General features: G+C 45.8%; 1 protein-coding gene across 2 annotated transcripts in view; it reads right to left on the bottom strand.

Annotated features, from left to right (window-relative positions):
- The window catches only part of PSENEN (presenilin enhancer, gamma-secretase subunit), a 205,973-nt gene that overhangs the window by 10,202 nt on the left and 172,751 nt on the right, over positions 1–23,020 (bottom strand). For both annotated transcript variants that reach the window (XM_069604868.1, XM_069604869.1), the window contains one exon: positions 7,271–7,360. In XM_069604868.1, the coding sequence (XP_069460969.1) occupies positions 7,271–7,331 (61 nt within the window). In that variant the 5' untranslated portion in view covers positions 7,332–7,360. The remainder of the gene's footprint in view (positions 1–7,270; positions 7,361–23,020) is intronic.

Below are 23,020 nucleotides of genomic sequence, written 5' to 3'. Positions count from 1 at the left end.
TTATTTAATTTGAGGAACCATCCAGGCGTGCCCCAGACTGTAAGCTCTTCGCAAATGCAAAGTGTAAATAACGCAAATTGTACAGTGGGGTAGGTTGGGTGGGGCGATGAGGAATATGTGGTAGGAACATCCAGTCGAAAGAACTTTACCAGTTGGTAAGTAACTTGTTTTTCGAATGGATTGCGTCGTCCTACGTATTCCTCATCTATGATAGACTCTCAAAGCAGTAAGAAAATAGGAGGCAGGAGTACTATTTAGTTTTTATCATGGATGAAATGCAGTACTGCTTTTGCAAATAGGTCCTCTTGGGTAGATGAGGAATCTAAGCAGTAATGCTTGACAAAAGTGTGAATTGATACCCAAGTTGCAGCTGAACAGATGTCAATTATGGGACTCCCCTCTGGAGAGCCGCAGAAGCAGACATACCCCTTGTGGAATGAGCTCTAAGCCCCTCCGGCGATTCCTTCCCTGTTAGTCTGTAACACACTACAATGGCTAGAGTTATCCAGCGGGATATAGTTTGTTTTGTAACCACCAATCCCAATTTAGGACCGGTGTAACCTACAAAGAGTTGATCATACTGACGTAATTTTGCCATTCTCATTATGTACAAACTTAGAGCCCTTTTTGGGTCTAGTCTGTGCAATCTCTCATCCTCTTTCCCCAAATGAGGGGGGGAGGATAGACAGTCGGAAGTATTATTTTTTGTGACAGGTGAAAGTCAGAAACTACTTTCGGCAAGAAAGACTGTTTAACTTTAAGAACTACCTTATCCTTATGAAAAATAGTATAAGGAGGCTTGCATGAAAGAGCCTGCAACTCACTTACCTGAGGGCTGATGTTAGTGGCACAAGAAGGGCAGTTTTCAATGTCAAGAGCCTTAATGGGCAGAAATGTAAAGGCTCAAAAGGTATACCTGTTGAATTTTAATACAAGATTTAAATCCCAGGCCGGGACTTGAAATGGTATAGGAGGATACACGTTAGTGAGTCCCTTAAGAAACTGGATAACTAATGGAATTTTAAAGTAAGAAGCTTCCTCAAAGGAGCGTTTAAAAATGGAAAGTGCAGCTAAGTATCCTTTTATTGTGCCAATCTGGAGCCCTAAATTGGCCAGATGTAAAAGGAAGGACAGCACTAAAAGGAGTGCCACATCGAAAGGAAGGGAACAACATTCTTGTCTTGGCACCAGTTACTGAACTTATTCCAACGACACCGGTACAAAGATTTTGTTGCTGGTCTTCTGGCCGAAAGCAAAATCTCCATTACGTCGCCCGGAAGGTCCCAAACCTTATAGCTCAGCCTCTCAGAAACCATGCGTGAAGGATGAGTGTCTTGACCTCTGGATGGAGAACCAGACCTTCCTCTTGCGAGAGAAGATCCTCTCTTTGTGTAAGACGTATTGGATCCCAGATGGACATGTCCAGAAGGTCCGGGTACCACGTTCTGCTGGCCCAATCCCGAGCAATTAGGATCATGGTTTTCCCGAACTTTCTCAACCTCCTGAGCTCTGCCTGCTCAGAGCGTCCGCCACTGTGTTCTGCTCTCCAGCTAGGTGAACCGCCGACAGAGATTCTTCTTGTATTGCCCAGAACCAGAGATGCATTGCCTCTCTGCACAGTGGTAGTGACCCCCTACACCTCCTCTCTTGTTGAGGTAGTACATGGCCACTGTGTTGTCCGTCATCATCAGGAAATTCTTTACCCGTACAGAGGGCAGAAAGGCCTTTAGGGCTAGTCTGATCGCCCTCAGCTCCAAAAGGTTGATGGGTAGTTTGGACTCTGATGGAGACCAAGGACCGCTGACTGTCAGATCGTTGGCGTGGGCTCCCCACCCACGTGAGTGAGGCGTCCGTCACTACAGTTATCTCCGGCGATGGCTGCCAAAAAGACCCTCCCTTGAGAATGTTGTCCTTGCAAGCCCACCATAGAAGGTCTTGCGCCACTCTGCTCGGAACTTGCAGAAGATCTGGCATATTCCCTGAAAACTGGAACCACCGAGTCCTGAGGGCCCAGTGAAGGGATCTCATTCTTAATCTGGCCTCTGGCAACAGAAAAATGCAGGATGCCATGAGGCCAAGCAACCTCAAAATCGTAGGCCGGTAGACGCTGAGCATTTTGGAATTTTGTGACCATCTGCAGAATGGGTCGAGTTCTCACCTCTGGAGGCAAGGCTTCCGCCGAGGAAGTATCCAAGATCGCTCCCATGAACGGGAGCTTTTGGAATGGCATCATATGGGACTTCTTGTAATTGAAGGAGAAGCCCAGTTGGTGAAGGAAGTGGCAGGTGATCCTCAGATGTTCCTGGACCTGTTCGGGTGAACGAGCCCTGATTAACCAATCGTCCAGGTAAGGGTAGACGTGAATCTCTCCCCCCATCTCTCCTGAGACTCACTGCCACCACCGCCATCAGTTTGGTGAAAACTCTCGGGCAGAGGTCAGCCCGAACAGCAGAACTCAAAACTGATGATGAGAACCGCCAACTGCAAACCTCAGGTACTTCCTGTGCTCGAGATGGATTGGCACATGAAAGTAAGCATCCTGAAGGTCCAATGATACCAACCAGTCTTGAGTTGGAGAGCCTAAAGGATCTGACAAAGAGTAACCATCTTGAACTTGTCCTTCCTGAGGAACTTGTTCAAGTTTTTTGGGTCTCAGCCCTCCGTCCTTCTTGGGGATGAGAAAAAATGGGGAGTACCAACCCATGTTTCTCTCCGCTGCAGGTACATGTTCTATTGCACCATTCTCTAGCAGGGTTAAAATCTCCTGCACAAGGAGCAGATCTGGAATTTTGACCGAGCTGGGTCCTGTTGGATGAACCGGAGGCCTCTTTAGAAAAGGAAGGCAGTAACCTTGGGATACTGTTGCCAGTGCCCAATCATCTGAAGTAATGCCCCGCCATTCTTTCAGATGCTGAGAGCTCCTGCCTCCCACCGTGGTCTTGTGAGTTAAGGCCTCGGAGCGGTTTAGAGGCGGCTGCAGCAGCGGCTGAGGGTAAAGATGCTGCTACCGAGGCTGATTTAGGACTCTTTCCTCGTCCACCACGAGGGAATTTCCTTTTTCCTTTCGGTACAGCCTGTTCTTTTCCTCTACCAAAGGAGGAGTAGTAACGAAAAGAACGACCTCTCCAGAAAGATGAGCCTGAATAAGGTTGCTGAGGTTGCCGAATGGAGGCGCCAAGGGACAACCACTGCCCTGGAGGTCTGCAGCTTCTCCAAACGTTCATCCACCTTGCTGCCGAACAACATAAAGCTGTCAAAAGGCATGTTGAGAAGCCCGTCCTGCACGTCCGGTACAAACCCTGACTTTCTCAACTACGCAAATCTGTGCAGTACTGTGCTTGCAGCCATGGATCTGCTGATGCTGTCAGCAGCATCCAGCCCTGCTTGGAAACACTTCCCCATCGCCTCCTTGCCACCCTTAATTATATTCAGAAAGCCTTCCCTTTCATCACTTCCTGGAATATGTTCAGATGCCCCTTTAATACAGTCCCACAGAGTATGGGTAAACCTGGCTAGGATACAGGTGACATTTGTGTACTTCAGAGCAATACTGCCTGAAGTAAACACCTTACAGGCCCAAGCGTCCACTTTCTTATCCTCTCTATCTGGGGGGGATAGAGGGATAGGCCGACTGTCTGGAAGAAGTCGCAGCCTGGATCACCAGGCTCTCAGGTGTAGGGTGTTTCCTGAGATAATCAGGATCACTGGAAGATGGTCTATATTTTCTGGTAAAGCTCCTATCAATAGCTGAACCAGTCTCAGGAGTCTCCCAGTTAGCTTCTACCTTCCTTTGTAGGGCTCTTTGAAAGGGAAGAACTGGGTCTTTTTGCGGAACCCGATACAGGATGTGTATCATATCATCCTGCTCCAAGGTTGGCCAGGCTCTTCTCCAACCCATGAATTCAGTCACCTTGTTCATAAGGTTCCTGTACCCCGAATCAGCGTGTTCTGAAGGGTCAGGTTTTGTAAACTCCAACCCTGGTGACGTATCTAGACCACTGGCAAAGTGGAGGGAGTCGCAGAGGTCTTTCAATCTTGACTCAGGGTCAATTAGTTCCTCAGGAACTTCTCTAGAGCCAAATTTGACTCCCAACAGAGAAACATATCCCTCAGAGGCACTTCCTCTTCAAAAATAGAGGACATTGACTTAAAAAAGTCAGACCTCGGGGAAGGTTTGTAGGTGCTTTCCTGTACCTGAATTTGCCTCGAGGGATTCAAAGGAACGTTGAAGACGTCAACTGTTTCTTCGACGAAGATGCCTTTCACTTCGGCGTCAAAGCGATCGGCGCCGATGGCATTGATGAAGTCGTTGAGACTCGACGTTTTATTTTCTTCAACGGAACCGGGGATTGGCTCGACTCCCGGGTTGAAGCCTTCGACTTCTTGGTGTCGGGTCTAGAATGTCAAGGTCCGACTTACTACTTGCCAAAGTAGTACTTGACCTGCCTGCGTCGTTCAAGGGAACGACCGGGGTCTGACTCTTGTGAGGCTCTTTTGAGAGGGTTGAGGCTGCGTTCTCAAAGATTTGCATCATTTCCACCCTGAAAGCATTCCACTTGCTGGAGGAATCCGACATAGTCTGACATCGTATCACCTCAGTGGAGGTGTTTGATGACGAAGAGGGACACCTGTGACGTCTCTTCTTCGACTTCTTAGAGGAAGAAGTCGAAGAATGTCTCGATCGACTCCTAGATCAAGACCTCTTCGGATGTTTATGCCGAGTGGAGTCTCTGGACTTCACGGTTTTTAAATATTTCTTCGAAGAGCCCTTCAAAGCTTCCCGCCACGCTGCCAATTTACCTTTTCGTTCGCAAAAAGCTTTTTCCATCAGACTGGCAGGAGCCGTAGTCGTCAGTTCGATGGTCTTTACCCACACACCAAAGGCAACCGCAGTACGGGTCTGTGATGGATATTTTTGCCCCACAGACATGACACTTTTTGAAACACGACTTAGGGGTCGAATGAGTAGAAGAAGACCTTTTTTCTTGAGGAAAACACGAAGCGCACCGTTTTCTCGAAGCGAAGCTCGGAAAAACGGAACTGAAGCCAACGGGCATGGCACAAGCTATTTTTACTGCGGGTGACGACACGCCACAGTGGCCCTCGAGGGACATCGACGCCACAACCTTGTGCACAGCGCCGTCTGCCGAAAAAATGTTTCTGAAGCAGCAAAGCTGGCGAGATACGATTATCATAGATGAGGAATACGTGGAAGGAGACAATCCATTGGAAATGCAGTTTTCAGGCTAAAACAAACTGCGTAGGATTCACAGCCTGACAGTGGTGATTATTCATAAGCATGTGAATCCATGCCAGAAACCATGCTGGAGAAAAAGATTTGCTATAAGAAAATGGGACAGGAAAGCGGGTAAAGCTTTTGACAGACATCAGGAAGGATCATGTAGCATGGGAAAGAAGTTTGTGATAGTGTGGGTCTGCTGGCAGTCCGTAAGTCAGCACTCGAGGAGGGTGGCATTTAATGTGTTGTGTAAAAAAATGGTAGAATGACTGGCAGTTTGTGGAATTAGTGATGAACCCGAAGTGTGCTTGAGCTGCCCAGTAAAAAGGAAAGAGCTTGATCTGGATTGGGTTGATCGTTTTACTAGATCAGAGGTAGGTATAAGTCGCCAGGCCTAGGCATGAGGAAGCACCGCCCAGGGTGGGCTATATAAAAGATTCATACAATTGAATAACAATCAATGAAGGAGGAAAAGTATTGTATACATGCAAAGACCTTCCACTAGACTGAGCAAGCTTTAGGGGAGAGATTTGAAATGTGGTGGTATAGGTGCATGTCCTTATTCCAAGGGCAACACACATCCTCCGGTAATATTTAAGCTTATCCGGATCTGGCATGGTTTGATTTTCCAAATGTCAGAATGTCAGGCAAGCTTGGACAATGTCCAGGTTTGTATAGATAAGGTTAGACCATTACTCCCCATCTGCCGATCCCAGCTATGTGCATAGGTGCCTGTTACCGTATGGGTTGTACTGTGTGTGACCAGAACCACAATGCAAAATTTCCCTCCATTTTTCCCAGGCTGAGCCCACAGAGAAAGTTAAATGGGAGATGTGCAATACAAAGAAGCTTGCAACTCACTGACAAATTAACAAAATAGTTTCTAAGTGCATAGGGTCAGCCATTTTGTAAAATCTTGGGCTATTGTGTAAGCTGGGGTTAGAGTTGTAGAATGCTGCCTGTACTAATTTCTTTAGTCTCCCGGCACAATGTATTGTGAGACATTCTATATATGTGACAGCCTTAAGATGTGATCAACAGTGCCTGGGTGTTATAGGGGTTATGAGCCATATAACCATATTGAATGTTCTCCTGCTGATAGACATAGGGGGTTCTGGTGCGGGAAGTGTCAGTGCAAGGGATTGGCTGTGTGTGTAAAATGAGTGCTGGGGGGAGAGGAAAAAGTAATAGTAGAGTTGACAAAGACTCCCCCCACTCCCACCCCAAGCCGGATACCCCATATCAGATGTGCTTTGGGTGGAGAAGAGAGTGAGTGTCACCCTTGCATTACGTGAGTTGGTAAACAGGCCACTGGAGTGCACTATGAGAGAATTAAATGAAAGGAAAGGTTATAAAACAATCCATGGAAATCTACCTAGGGCAAAGGACACATTGAAGTTAGGTTCAACACTCTGGGAGGGCAACCTTTAATTTTAAAGGTCTGTACGTAGAGTCTGCCTTCCACCTTAGGCGCAAGCTTTGTAGCTTTTCTGCACTGCTAAGGCATGCTCAACTGATGCCCATGGGAACAGTAGAGCACACACTCTATAGCTGATTCCCTATGTCCCAAACAGCCATATTGTATAACTAGCATGCACCAGCATGGCTTTGAGCACGGTGCTCGTGTGTTTTGTCTTGCATTCTCACAGTACAATGTTAAGGCTGTTTTTTGCTTGTTTTCTCAAGTTCCTGTCCAGGTTGCTCTGCCCCCTCTGGCATGATCTTTATGACCCATATTGACACTGGCATTCTTCTAAAACTAAGTCCCTCTACATCTCATTATACCCACCTCCATGAATTGAAAAAGATTTGATGAGCAGGACATCTCATTGTACCCGCCACCTTGTGTAGGTTAACCCTTCACCCTACATTGCCCAGCCCCATTTGTATGTTGTATACTTCATGTTGATATGTCCCTTCTTGTCTCATACTTTCCCCCTCCTCTCACACATTTCAGACTCCCCTTTCCCATGTTGGCTGTGCCAGGTCATAGTTGTTCACACCCCTAAGCCTAGCTTCCCCAAAGCTTACCAAGATAGTATTTCCTGCACAGGTTCAGCTTCTCCTCATTGGGCACTCGTTCCAGATTCATTTTTCACAATTGTAAGTGTTGTTTTGTAGCTGTAGGTAGGGACATACAGAGGGATCAGTGGAAGTATTCAAGTCCAGTACAGACAGAATCAGACCACACCATGTCAGATCAAGCACATACTAATCCGAATTTGATACACAGGTATGCGGACTAATATTTCCTCTCTGAGCAGCAAAGAACTTACCAAATATGGCCGCACCTACATTACACACCTTTTGGGCTTTCCAAATTCTATGGATAGTTGCACAAATTAAATTGGTCTCTTCACCAAGGGATCTTCATGCTTCTTCATACAATCATTTCTAAATTAAATATTCTGTGTGTAATGTATGGGTGCATCTAAAATAGAAACACTTCACACACTAGCATGGTTTAGTTAGAATGTCAGTTCAAGGTTACGCAGGTTCAATTCTGTTTATATAGTCACTTGAGCATATTCATTGCTTAATCGTATATTTGCTTATTATATTATTATGTACTTGATTAGCGTGTTGTTTCTAACTGCCTTTGTCGGGCGTATCTTCCTTGTTTCTTCTGACGCCAGCTACTTCCTACTGGCGTCGGAGACTATATTCATTGCAAACTTTTTTTTTTGCGTATTCCCGGTTGCAGCGTCTTTGCTGAGCGCAGCAGCGGGTACCGCTGTGACTGCGCTGCCTTCCCCGGCCCAGAGTAGTTTCTTGCGGGCCCCAGGCGAAGACAGCGCAGCCTTTGGTGGTGTGCTTTGCCGCCCACGAGCCACCAGGGGGAGCTCCTGCTCTCCCTGGTCCCTTTCTTCAGGCTCCGGCGCTCGCGTAAGCATTTCCGTTCGAAAATAACAGTTGCTGCGAACCCGGCGCCGGAGTTCTTTCTTTCACTTGCCTCATTATTTCAGAAGAACATAAAAAAAAAATTGAAGGAAAAGGACACACATGAAAGAAAAAGTAACTTCTGTTCTGCTGCTCCAGCCTGATTAGGGAGCACATTTAGAACAGGAGTGGAATTAAGTACTCCTACCAAAAAAAATAATAATAATATATTGATTGACAACTACTGGGCTTTGAGAGAAGGCGATCAGTGAGCCCAGAGAAGAAAAGGAAAAAATAAATAAGGAACAGAAGGTAAGGTGCTTATAATTATCATGGCAGCGCAGTACCCCCCTCAATCAGATCAGGCTTGGTCTGAAGGTGAGGAGGATTCATGTTATATTGATGAGTTGGCTCTGGAAAAAAGCCTTAAAAAAAAAAAGGTATTGGGATCCACTGTTGAGAACAGCATTAAAAAGGCTGTGTCAGGCATGCTCCTGCCAATACAACAGCTCCTAGACAATATGGAGGAGCGCATGCGAGGGGCATCTTCAACAGAGAAAAAAAGACCCAGAAGAGGAAGCACCTTACACAAGGGGGATGTAGTCCGGCTCGCAAGAACAAGAGCTCTCTGACCCCCCCCCCCCCGAGCCAATCGATTCCTGCCACTGCTGCTGTATCTGACGCTTTATCCAGGCTAAAAAAAGGCTTTATGAATAGGAGGCTAACCCCTTCCCTTGAAGGACCCTCTAACCCCGAGGAGGAAAACAGGGGTACTAGACCCTCAAGCCCAGAGGGAGATGGACAGGGCATGGAAGATGATCAAAGTGCAAGAATATATGACGACGATCTGGCGCACTCTTCCTCAGATGAAGATACCCAGATATGGGGTTCGCAACCCTCAACCTCAGGGATTGCGTCAGCCCCCATCCCCAGGAGAAGCACCGGGGAACAGCCTCCTGAAAAGGGGATGTTTGAACCCCCGAAGATTTAGTACACCCCAGATCCTCTGACTGGGAGCCATCAGCCAGAACAACCGATTACATTTTTAGCAGGCTGCGCAAGCCGCTCGACAAAGATCAGAGCGAGACTACGGGCAGAATGCCCACGTCCTGAGATACCGGAAAGAGTGGCTCTGACTCCAGAACTCGATTAAAAAATGACCACGTTCTTGGGCAAACACTTGAAAGATCCTAGAAAAGGCATCGACCAAGCCTGGAAGTCTTGCCAGGATAAGCTTCTGGACGTCATCGGTCTCCTAGCAAAGATCTTAGACCTGGCGGAAGAAGCCTCCAACTCTTCAGACCATATTGACGCAGTGATCCTCTCCGGTTGGGCTCAGAGAGCAGTCTGTCTACTGGGCAATGCAAGTTGCGCCATTTCCACAGAGCGTCGAAAGGGCATCCTCTTTAAGATTGACTCGAAGCTAACTGAATTGGCAAACATCGAGTCTGGTGCTGCCGCTCAAGGCTTACTCTTTGGGGATCCTTTCATGAAGGAAATGTCTAAGTTTCTCGGTACCTGTACCGCTTTAGACAAAGCCCAGGCGTCCATCAAGAGGGTCTTTGCATCAAACATTTTCTCCAGGGCCGATCGAGGTCGCTCGTCCGGCCGCTATTCCTTCGACAGAAGACTTCAATACCAGAGGGAGCAACACAATGCCTGGCAAGAGCGCCCCAATACCTTCTTTCCGTCTAGAGGATGAGGCAGGGGGCGTTTCTGGAGGAGAGCCGCTACGAACACAGCCCAGCATCAACCCGCAGGTCAGTCTGCTCATACCAGCGCCAGCGCCACATACACCCATTGGGTGGAGGCTACCACTCTTTACAAATGCTTGGGATGTCTCATCAGGGGACGCCTGGGTCAGGGACGCAGCGCGCGGCCTGCGCCTAGAGTTTTTCGCACAGCCCTTTCAGGTCAGTCGCCCCGCTCCTATAATGATGTCCGAAATAGATCAGAGTGCACTAGACGGCGAGATTCACAGCCTATATCAGAAGCAAGCGATTCGCCCCTGCTCGAGTCCGGGCGGTTTATTCAGCCCAATTATTCTAGTGCGCAGGAAGGAGAAGATGAGGCTCGTAATAAATCTGAGAGCGCTCAACGAGTTTATAATCTACCGTCATTTCAATATGGAAAGCATCCACATGCTCAGGGACATTTTGAGGCCAAACGATTGGCTCATGCGCCTGGACCTAAAGGATGCCTATCTCGCAGTGCCCATTCATCAGGCACATGTGAGTTACCTAAGGTTTTCTTGGGGGCTCCGAGACTGGGAATTCACGAGTTTACCCTTCGGGCTCTCTTCAGCACCCTGGGCCTTTACCAAGCTGTTGAGACCCAGTGATGGCTCATCTCAGAGAACAGGGCATCCGACTAATAGTGTATCTGGACGACATTAAAGTTATGGCTCAGTCTCAGGAGCTAGTACAAGAACAAGCCAGGCTGGCTAGAGATCTGCTGCACAGTCTCGGCTTTCTCATCAATTGGGAGGTGTCAATTGTTTGTCCTCCCAGGAACCTAGAAATTCTCGGGTTCGTATTGGACACCCAAAATGCACAACTTCGTCTCCCATCTGCCAAGATACATTCCACCAATCGGGAGATTCGCAGGCTTCTACAGAGGGACTTCATCTCTATACAGGAGCTAGCGAGGGTGATGGGACTTCTATCCAAGCAATATTTCCCGGTCCCCTTCATTACCGAGAACTGCAAAGACTGAAGGGTCAACACCTAAGACGCAGTCTCTCTTACTCTCAATGCCTGACACTGTCCCCCCCAGGCGAGAACAGAACTCAATTGGTGGCTCACGCACATGGAGGCCTGGAACGGCAGAGCCATCTTCGGTGACAGATGCATTCTTACAGCCCTGGACAGAGGGGGTTCACTAAGCGTTTCCCCCCTTTTTCATGATGGCGAAGACCCTGGCAAAGGCCTGTGAGAACGAAACAGAGCTAGTTCTCATAGCCCCAGTCTGGACTTCTCAGACCTGGTATCCAGTTCTTCTGGAACTTTCTATGGATTCTCCAATCCTTCTACCCCACTCTCCGGATCTTCTATTGAATCAGTGGAGGCAAGCTCACCCCCTGCTCCTCTCCGGGCCCCTGACTCTGGCGGCTTGAAGGATTTCGGGGCGAGATGGAGGACTCCGAGCATGTCCCTCAAAGCAGTCTATTTCATTGAGGAGAGCTGGGCCCCCGCAACCCTCAAGAGGTATTCCAATTCCTGGAGGGCCTGGTGTCAGGACCGGGGTTTTCACCCAGTTTCAGCACCTTTAGAGGAAATTCTCAATTTCTTAGCCTCTTTGGTGGAAAGAGGACTTGTGTACAGAACAGTGAACGCTTATCGCTCTGCAATTTCTGCAGGCCACGACCTCATAAAAGGGGCCCCAGCTGGAGAGCATCATCTTGTTTGCAGATTGCTTAAAGGCGTCCCGACTTACAGTGCCGGCTCCCCCCCGTTATGACGAATTGTGGGACGTTAAAGCACTCAATCTTTTTCTCTCATGGCCGCCTAACGAGAAGCTATCACGTACGGCTCTCTCTGGCAAGCTTACTACCTTGCTTTGTCTAGTTTCTTGTAGGAGAGTTTCAGATGTCAGAGCTCTAGACCTAGCGGGCAGGTCCTTTTCACCTGACGGTATTGTTTTTCACATACAAAGAAGAACTAAGTGCGACTCGAAAGTGATTTTTTACCCAGCTTTCAGGGACAATCCAAGCTTTGCTTAGTACAATGTTTGAAAACCTACGAAGAAGTGACAGCTTCCCTCAGAACCTCGCCTAACGGTCAGCTTCTCATAGCTATTTGCAGACCCCACAAAGCAGTTTCAGCCCCTACTTTAGCACGCTGGGTGCAATGGACCCTAGCACAAGCAGGGATAGATACTCTTCAATTCAGCGTCCATTCTGTTACAGGAGCCATGGCCCCCAGCACCTTCCAGGTTGGTGTTCGTTTAGAGGACATCATGAGGATGGTGGATTGGGCAGGAGAGTCAATATTCAAAGAGTTCTAACTGAAACCAGTAGAACAGCCTGCTTCAATTGTGGTAAGTAAGCTTTGAACAAGCATAATGTGAGCCTCCGGTCTTGACATAGAATAAAGATTTTCCATAATAACTTACTAGAAAGTCTTAATTCTATTAAAGACACGGAGGCGAGCATTATCCCACCCAGCGAGGGAAAAGAGTGGCGCATATCACTAGAGCAATTTTAAGCATTGCAATAGACTGTTAATTGAAAATACATGCATAGTTGTACACTAATGCAATGCTCTTCCTCACCCCCCCCACAAGGGAACTAGGGTTACCATACGCATGAAGTAATTATAGTTCTGTATCTTTTTCTTGACAGCGTCTACAGACAAGTCTGCCTAATCCACAGCTCGACGCCTCTTCTTCTGGTTGACTGCAGTTGTGTTTCTACTTATTTTTCACGGACAGCCAAGTTTGCAGCCTCGAAAGAGGAAGTTACTTCTTGTACAAGACTGTTTATGGGGATACCTGCATGCCCATTGGAGGACGGGTGGCACATGCTATGGACAGTGGATGACCTTGGGGAGCATCATGGGAAATGGAGTTTTTTTACCGTTCTGGAACTGTTATGGATTTGGGATACATTTTATGGTGTTTTATTATATGTTTGATGCACCTTCATTATAAGTATGTTAATATATAAGGTGCACAAAAATATCTTGCTGCCGAGCTTTTCCTTATATGCAATAATAAAGGAAGAGAAGCATAATGCTCTCCTCCGTGTCTTTAATAGAATGAAAACTTTCTAGTAAGTTATTATGGAACATTTTTATTACTGCAACGTTCTCCTCAAGGGCACATCAGAAACTAAGCTTGCTAAACTGTAACTCCTCCAAATTAAAGCCTTGTGCACACCACTGGGGCTTCTTTGCTCAGACTACATCACAGCAACACAGCAAGAAGCCCACTGGCTACCCATTAAAGCCTGTATTGACTTGAAAAACCCAGACTATTGCTCACCGTTGCAGCTACAAAGAATCCCCTCTATACCTGAACAATAGCATCGCTAAGAGACAGCAGGTACTTTTCTCTCCGATCATCCGGCAACATCCCTCTGGTCACTCCTCGATTCAAATACGCCAGAGCAGGAGGCGTTAGCTTCTGCGTCACAGCACCCACCATCTGGAACTCCCTACCTCCTAACATCAGAAATAAACCTCCCTACCCGGCCTTCAAGAGACTTGGGAAAATATGGTTGTTTGACAAATAGGACCAACGGTACTTGTTGCTACTCGATGTCTTATTGTCTCTTTGGTACAAACACTGCGATTACAAATAAATAAAGTCTTTTTCTCTCAATATAATACAGCTACAATATATATATATATACACAAACATACACACAATATGTAAACACATCACAATATAATAGAACCAATACAAAATGAATCGTTTTACACCATCTTATTTCATTCGTTTTCACTTTCATACCAGAAGCAAATAAGATAATGAATGAAATTAGAATTATTACAGGATACAAAATGTTCCCACAAAGCATAGATGCTTCGATATTTCTTGCACATCTTGTTTAGATTCTGGCAGTCTACCCAAAGCGTTTTGAGATACCCATCTGTTTTTGCCCATACCCCAATAATCGCCATAGTACCAGCAATGTTAAATTTCTGGGCATCTGCAGAAATATGTTTTAAAAAACAAAAGTAAACCCGAAAAAGGTATATTTGTTGGAATTTCGGCTGTACAAAAATTCTGTACAGCCGAAAAGGACTAATAAATATACCATTCGGTGCCATCTTAGTGAACAAGGGGAGCAGGTGGTACACTCCCGCTCCCGTGTTCACTATAATGGCACCCCGTTGTCCTGATTAAACAAAGTAAAAAAATAAATAAATACAATTTAAAAAAAAGGACCCTGTGGCGCCGGTTCCCATCCACGTAAGTGAAGGAACCAGCGATGGAGGAGATGGCAGCACACAACGAGGTGTGCCACAAACAGGTAAGTAGGTGAGTGGGGGGGGGGGAGCGGTTTTCCAGAAACGGCAGCAGGAGAAAGAACGAAAGTCATTTGCATTTTGCATATAATCCAGTCTAACGTATGGACTTGGGAATTTCAATACCGATTTAGGCACTATATGCAGCCAGGGTCATACATGAGATCTTCTCCACTATTACTTTGTGTGCTCAAATAAACCAGATTTTGCGAGTCAGCAGCACCACTTCTTTTTAAAGTTATAGTTTTGTGAGGCTAGCTTTACCCTGTGAGCTGTTGACTTTCAAACACTTGTACAAGTGTTAGCAAGTATATTCAGACCTGTGCCTGTCATATATATATAGTACATCAGACTATTAGAAGTAGCCCTAATCAATTGCATATATAACAGTTAGGCTGACACTGTAATAAGTAAATATACACCACTATACCAGGAACTCCATATGCAGCAATTCTGCAGAAAGGCTTTTAGGAAGCCCAAATATCTTTTTTATCCAGCTATTATCTAATCTAATAAAATTAATCATTTCAGTTGGCCCCCAAATTATTTCTGGATCATAGACAACACAATTGTCATCTTGTATAGGTCTTTATGAGGCTTTAAGGCGAAACCACAATTTTGTACAGCAAACCTAATGGCAGCAAGATGTTGAAAGGCTTTTCATGTGCGTATGCAAATTAAGATGCTGGCCTACCGTAACGCCCAAATAATTGTAGGTGGGTACAACGTTGTCCTATTTACCATTAAACAACCATTAATAGTGCTTAATATTACAACAAGAACTGATCATCATGATGTTGGTCTTAACAATCAGGCAACGCTCCATAGCATATGATGTGGGTAATTCTAATTGGTCCTGTGGGCCCTCCAGGGCAAGGTCCAGAAGAATCAAGTTATCTGCATAATACAGCCATTGTACCCTACTGGTACCCACCCATGGCGGTTAAGCATTCCTACATTTAAATTAATTCTGCGGATCAGCCAATTATAGGTGAACAAAGAGCTAGCACACAACATTGTTTAAGGCCAGTATGTGTGTTGATGGAATCTGTAAGCGTACTATTAAGGCAAAATGTTACAGCCACAGCAGTATTGTGATGTAGAGCCAACCCTTTTCAACAGTCTCCGTGGAATACCCCACTTATATAGTTTCAACCATTACCACTGGCACAGCGGGAGCACCCGCGGTGGGGGTCCCCACCACCACATGCCTTGGAAGGGGACCCCCTCAGAATAAAAGTTGGTCCAGAGAACGAGGCCTTCAGCTCCCTGCAGTTGTCAGGAATGCGTCTTCCAGTCATATGCAGAGGATCTGGAGGCCTCCATGTCATGGGGTGGAGGGAAGCCCTATTACTTGAAAAAGAAATCTCTTTTTGAAGTCACTGACTTCATAAAGCAATTATTTTCCGTTAAAGTCGGGAGCCATAACAGTAATAATTTCTTTTAAAAGTCACTGACTATAAAAAGAAACTATTTCTTTTTTGAAGTCACTCTGCCTTTGAAGTCCGAGGGCTCCCACCTCCATGACATGGAAACCTCCAGATTGGAGGCATCCGAGTCATGTGGTGGGGAGCCCCATGACTTAAAAAATAAATAGTAGTCACTCTGCCTTCATAAAGAAATTATTGCCGTTATGGTTCCTTACTTTAACGTAAAAAAAAATTCTTTATGAGGTCAGAGTGACATAAAAAAGAAACCATTTATTTTTGAAGTAATAGGGCTCTCCTCCACCCTATGACATTGCAGCCTCCAGTTCCTCTGCAGATGAGGGCAGGGTTCCTGGCTAATGCAGGGAGAAGAGGGCCTCATTCCCTGGACCAAAAGAGAGAGAGAGAGAGAGAAAGAGAGAGAGAGAAAGAGAGAGAAAGTGAGAGAGAGAGAGAGAGAGAAAGAGAGAGAGAGAGAAAGAGAGAGAGAAAGAGAGAGAAAGAGAGAGAGAGAAAGAGAGAGAGAGAAAGAGAGAGAAAGAGAGAGAGAGAGAGAGAGAGAGAGAGAGAGAGAGAGAGAGAGAGAGAGAGAGAGAGAGAACGTGTGTGTGTGTACGTGTGTGTGTGTGTGTGTACACACCAACAAAAACATTGTTAAAGGGACGTTATGGTTACAAGTAAAACCGAAAACCCCCTGAAATTCACCAGTTATGGCAAGCTAAGCAACCATACCTCGCGCCACCACTGTGCACTGCTAAAACTAATACCCATGACATCACAATTGTCATTCATGACATCACTGATGACATCACATGTCTAGTTTCTTTGTTGTTCACTATATGTAGGGCAGGTGGTTTTCTTCAGTGACAGTCAGGGAGTACAAATGCAAAAAGGTACTATGTGTGTAGACCTTATTCTTCTCATATGTACTTGCACTACTTTCCTTAGACTCCACGCACATCATACAATACATATACATAGGGGAAGAAGCAGCATTGAGACACAGCAATCATGTCTGTGCATGTACTGAAGTAGGTATGTTATGAACACTTTCTGGTAATGCTGTTCGTTTATTGCCTACTTTACTTTCCCTGTATATGCTCATACTGGTATACATTGTGGTCTTCTTATGTTTTGTATGTAGTAATACAATTATGCAGTAAGGGAGGCATTGTTAGGTACTGATGCCATGTGCCACAGTGCAAAACGAAAGGATTCATCATTTTAGTAGCCAACATAGAGGTTTTGAATGTTGCAGCTCTATGGCGCATGATGCACAGAATGCCTACATTTGTATAGGAGCTCGTTCATGTACTAGAATGAACTCAGTAACACAATGGTGTTTATAGCAAAGCATCATCTAATAAACTATTTGGCGCATGATACTTTTTGCAATTATTTTTTTACATTTTTCTGCCAACATTATGACAATCCCTTGTAGAGGCTGTGCATAAAAAGTAAATGTACATGTGATGTCATCAGCGATGTCATGAATGACATTTGTGATATCTTTGATGTCATGGGTATTAGTCTTACCAGTGCACGGTGGTGGTGCGAGTTATGGTCGCTTAGCTTACCATAACTGGTGAATTTCAGGGGTTTTTAGGTTTAACTTGTAACCATAACGTCCCTTTAACCATTTTTTTGTAAATGAATTTCATAGGTTTTTAATAGGGTACAGTATCGGGAACATAGCGTTAGCATAGGGTTGCCAGTGAAGGTGATATGTTTGCAGTACCGCACCTTCAGCATAACGTCCCCTTAAGAACATTTTGTCAGTGATAACTTGTCTGCCGTCCTCATGAACTTGTGGAAAGGCCAAATTCCCCTGTGTATGTATCCATTTGCGCTACCGCTTCCTTTGCCTAATAGTGTCGGTGTATCTGACAAATAAAAGGTGTGCATGTTGAGTGTTGGTGAGACTGTGCGTGGCGTTTTGTTTTCTGTTAACATAGCATGGTGAATCTGTGCTGCAAATTAGTAGCCGAGATGGCTACAGGTAAGCAACGTGGAGGATTCCTATGCAGACAGCACCTGCCGGGCGTATCTTCAATCACAATGCAGGTATCCGTAAGACTGCAGTAGTGGCCGCAAGCCCTTTGAATTGCTTGTGGGAGCGCACGTCTTTCTGTTGTACAACTACGTTCATGCCTAGGGAATCCTCTGTGTACTGTTAAGTGCGTCCCTGTCGCCAGCCCTATGGAAACATACGGTAGGCTGCCGCATTTCAAGTAGTCTGCACAACTATGCGGGTTGCTCTGTAAACCTACCAATTTGTCCCTGCACCACGCCTGCCTGTATGAGGCCCACTTGAAAACAAGTAACAGCAACGTCGAGTGTACGCTGGGCGTGCTAAATGTCACAATAGTTTGATTGATTTGCTGCTTGCCTTTCCAGGACCCATGAAACAGACACGCTGTGTCTGCACTGAGCACAGTGCCGGGATGTGTGAAGGGGTTCGCCTGCAAGGTCGTACAGTTGAGATAACATTTAACTCCAGGTGCAAATGTTTGCAGTAAGTCTGCAAAATGGCAAAGCTATTGCGGCTTGGTCACCAACATAGTAGTGCATGTTTGTAACAGAAGTACGTAAACAGCACTTTCTCTGGAGAGCTAACACTATTACTGGTGAGTAAAACAGTACTATAGCTGCATGGGCCATGCTTAAGAATGACCTTCCTCTTGCACGTATTGAAGCTGCATTTCTCCTTGTTCTAAGCATTTTTCAATTTGATAAATCAGTCATGTCTGTGCATCCTAGTCCTACGGCTAATGGCCGTACCGCAGGTGACGAGAACAGCAATACAAGCATAAGGAACCAGTGTGCAGGGTACTACCGTGCCAAAAATAAATGAGGGTAATGTCTGTCACGACCCTTACCCCCAGACTCCCTCTAGCAAGTCCACTTGCCAGGTAGGATCAGGGCTCAGGCCTCCATTAAGGTCTTAAAGGCCTGGCACTCACTCCCAAGACTCTTGGAGCCAGTCCTGGCGCCAGGCTCATACACTTTGAAGAACATGTATAAAAGGGGACAACTTTTTTCATTTGGGCCTGCAGCTAACATGGAGGCACCCACATAGCCCTAGGAACTAAGCTATGCGGTACAGTGTTTTGGGTGTGGTGGCCTAGGGACTACTTTACCTGGACTACTTTGTTGAGGCTATTTAAACCACACCAAAGCAACAAAGCACGTTTCGCGTTACTTTGCAGACTGCAACATGATGTTCACCGTGTCCTGTGATACCATGAGCCTCGGAGAAGCGAACCTGCAGAGGAGACAAAAGGGACATCGTTAGCAGCAACTTACCTGCAATCTCCATCCTGTTATCCACTCTCAGCTCCAGTGAACAGCTTCTTCTGGACAACGCATACCTTCCGGATTGAAAGACCTGAAAGAGGAAAGAATAGGACAATATTACAAAAGGCATACTCTGACATTGCTAAACTACAAACAGCACAAGAAGCTTACCTGGCTGGTCGCCTCCCGACCAGCACCGCTCCGGAGTTCCACACACGCTGGAGAAGCACCGCGACCTGTAAGGAAGGAATTATACAGGTTAGCAAAAGCAAGACAAGGCAGCACTGCGCATAGCGCTTACTCACCGCATTATAGCGCCCATCATGCGCCATCCTTATCGGCGAGGCCCAACTTGACCAGTTCACCATGCTGAAGCTCTGCACACCTAGGGGAACAAAAAGACATTATTAGACAAAGAAAGGCATGCATGGATAACAACGCTATACAGAACTGCTGCAATAAGACCTACCTGAGAGACACTTAAACAGGCACGCGCCAGTGAAGTAACTTGGTCGCACACGCCCACAGAAGACAACGTGCCCCTGCCAAGAAGGCAGGACGGAGAGCATGCCTAATTCCACAACAAGGCTGAACATCCTCCGTAGACAACATCCAGGGAAACTGGGGAGAAGATTCCTGCAACCAACCCGGGCTGAGTTGCGTCCCCGTGGATACCAGGTGAGCATAAGAGTCATGTACAGCATTCTCCACATAGGCCGCGGCCCACAACAGGGACACTCCTGTACGGCACCACAGCTTAACAACACCCTTGTACACCATATGCTGCGCTAAGGACCCTTACCTGCCAAAGCGCATTGTACTCTGCATGTACTGCAACGCGGTACTCTACAGAGGGAAGTTACTTTGAAGTGTTTGGGGATAGTCCGTCCGGGAGCATGTCAATGCGATGGCTTCTATTGAAGTGAGAGCGACCCAACATTTTCCTCTCTCTGCACGTCCCCTATGGTATCCCTTTATGCGCTGGCCCTTCCATACCGGCACTTGCATTTCGTTCCTTCGGTGGTGTGGGTTACAAGAGCAAAAGAAATAGAAATTAACTGCAAAAGGAAAAAAGGTAAGTAATCAAAGCTTCTTTCTGAGTTCAACAATGGAAGTGGCAATGAAGGAAGGCAGGGTGCTGCACATCGTATACCTTGCACAAATTGTGCACTAAATAAGTAAAAGGAGCCGGGGTACTGTGGAAAACACTTCAGTGGAATCTGGTACAAATGCCTCGCTGTTAAGAGATTGTTGTGCGTGTGACAGTGCGTTTTCAAGAGCTGAAGTGCGCCACACCTACCACATTCTTCCTATACTTCCAAACAGTGCAGCAATGCAATTTATGTAGGGCGTGCAAAATCGGAAATGCAGTAATGTTAAGAGGGACGCTGTTTGTGGGGAAAAATGTTCGTGCTGTGAAACTTCAGATTCCCATTGTGGCACAAGTTGTAAAAAGGCACAAATTGACTTCTTCCCAATGTACAGCGCTTTCTCCATTTCCGGACCAAATGACAAATAATGCAGCAACATGGGTGTCAGCGTAGTGGCATAAATGTTTATGCATGAAATCGCAAACAGACGCACAACGCGGCCAAGTGCCTTCTTCAACGCAAACGGCACTGAAAAGTGTGTTACATGTTCTCCAATTTTCCCTCCACAATCATGCACAATAATATGGACGTGATCGCGCGTCACCAAAGTGTCACACAGACAAACCAAAATCACTTCATTGTAGGTACTCCATACGAGTACAAATCCACACTATGCAATCCACAATCACCTGCCACTACACACTGTCTTCCATTCACTGGCAATCAATGTATGTACAACTCCCCCACAAAGCATACGCTGTGGCTCGTGCAACACAGCCATAAGCACACCCTCTGCATTTCGCATAATATTTTTTTTAAAGTGCTTCCTTAGAAACACATTTTTTGGCGATTTTTATAAGTATTTTTCTGTTTTGTACTTGAGCTCACATGCTTACAGTAGGGTCTTCAGTGCAGCCTGTATATTGGAAAACAAATTATGAGTGCCACTGGTCGACAAAGAAATTCCATTTGCTTTGAAAAAGGTGTTCATATCGAGAACCAATGTTGTCGTTATCACAGGAGAACATCCCAGCAGCACTCAAGAAGTCGAACATGCTTCGGTTGATCTATAGCCCTTCCGACTTCTGGCTGGAGACAACAATCATTGAATAGTCCCATACTGTTTGTGGTGGGATACATGAGAACATCACCTTTGCAGTGCGAAAAATGTGCTTCACTGCTTTCATCAAGTTCTTGCGTTCACGGTACACACGGGAACAAGGCATGGAACCCAAATGAAACGCTCCATAATGCACGACCACAGCATACACAGTTGCGAAGGTGGCCACTCCTCGACATTGTGGGATGTTTTTAAACCACTAGTCCAGGCCCTGCAACATTCCTGTGCATTGCTTGCATCAGGAACATCAGAATGGCCGCCGGAAAGCATTCTGCTCGCTAAATTCACCCAGAAGTGCGCAGGAAAAATCTGAAAAACAGGCCGCCATCCACTTTTGCCCATGTCAGTGGGAACACAGAAGACCACTGCCAAACCCCATCATTTGGCTGCCCACAGAGCAAAATGATTTCAAAAGAAACACAGAGCTGTGTGAAAATCCATTTTTCTTGGTTGTCATAATTTGCAAAAATCATGGTTCACAAACCACCCAAAAAATCCAACCTCCTTGTTGGGTGCTGAACATCATTCTACTTCAAGAATCCACATAAATATAATGTCAGCAGAAGTATATGTTATCAGAACAAAATTCACTTTTGAAGATGGTTGCTGGAAAGAAATATGTCAAAAATGGGTGCAATACCGTTACTCGCCTCCGTCAGACGCTGGCGATCTCTAAATCTGACAGGTGAAACTTGTGTCTCGAAAGCTAAGTGTGGGAAAGGAAGGGACCTCCATCAAATGCAACATAGGATGCCACACATTGATTTTCATGTTGAAAAAGGCTGGAATTGAAGATATATTTGCTTATTTTAAATTTGTAACTGTAATTTTTCACAAGGAACAATGTCACAATTGACCATAAGGTAACCTGATTCAGCCAAACTCCAAGAGGTTTCCCACACTGAGCTTCAAACACATTCCACACCTTCTCCCTAAAGAAAGGAATCTTTTCCCCTGTGCTCTGCTTAGTATCTGACAGGCAAGTGTGAAAGGAAATGGGAGGAGCACTCTGGCATGTTGCTCTGAGTGAAGACAAAGGACTCCCTTGAGCTGAATGAAAATGCTCATTCGGGTGTGACTGACACCAACTGCCCAGGAAGACAAGCCCATGTGACTCTCTGGCTCAGCCAAGCCTTGGAGGCGGGCCAGACTGAAAATGTGGATTTGAAATTGAAGAAACGGTATGTTTAAGAAAAAGACTTATAGAAAATTTTACTGAACTGGTAAAAATATGGAATTTATAGGTTATTAAAATGACAAGTTCGCTCACAGTTTAAAACTAATCTGGAATCTGTGCGACATTCAGAGACTGAACCACGAAAAAGTTCATATTGCAGCTATTATGATTATGTTAGGAACATGAACATTTCCAGGAATATGCCCAGATGGTATGTGTATGCATGTGTAAAAATTGGTACAGAACTGCCCAAAAGCGCGGAAAATTGTCATTTGTGAACCAAAACTCGTAGGAAGATAAGATTTGGACATAAACGTACCTTAGTCAATCTGTCATGTAATTATGTATTATTAACAAGTTGTGCATCTTGGAAATATGTTTTTTGGGAAAAATAGATTTTCTGGGTAAAAGCAAAGGGGAGGGATTTTTTCTGGACCCTAAACACTGTGTCACTCTGACATACGATGACACATTATGACACACTGTTCCCTTCTCAAATCACGAGAGGGGGAATTCTTTGACCCATCAGATCCTTAGAGGGTTGGGCATAGTAGAATCAGCCTCCCCACCCTTTTGGAAGATGGATAAATAGGGACTGTTGAGGACCCAGAAAGACACACATTCACTCATCACTGATCTACCGGCGAAGCGCTCTGCAGGAAGAACCCAGAACCAGACTCCAGAACCCTGAAGCAGAGGCCTAACCCAAAAAGCTGAACCCTTTTCAGCAGGCCTTTAAAATCTAGCAACCTGATTTTAACCCCTAAACTTCCATGGGGCCTAATCAATTCAACAGCCTGGCTGTGCTGTGTTGGCT

The sequence above is a fragment of the Ambystoma mexicanum genome, chromosome 1p (assembly GCF_040938575.1).
Source record: "Ambystoma mexicanum isolate Mex_15411 chromosome 1p, UKY_AmexF1_1, whole genome shotgun sequence".
NCBI lineage: Eukaryota > Metazoa > Chordata > Amphibia > Caudata > Ambystomatidae > Ambystoma > Ambystoma mexicanum.
This window is presented reverse-complemented; position numbering and strand designations above follow the sequence as displayed.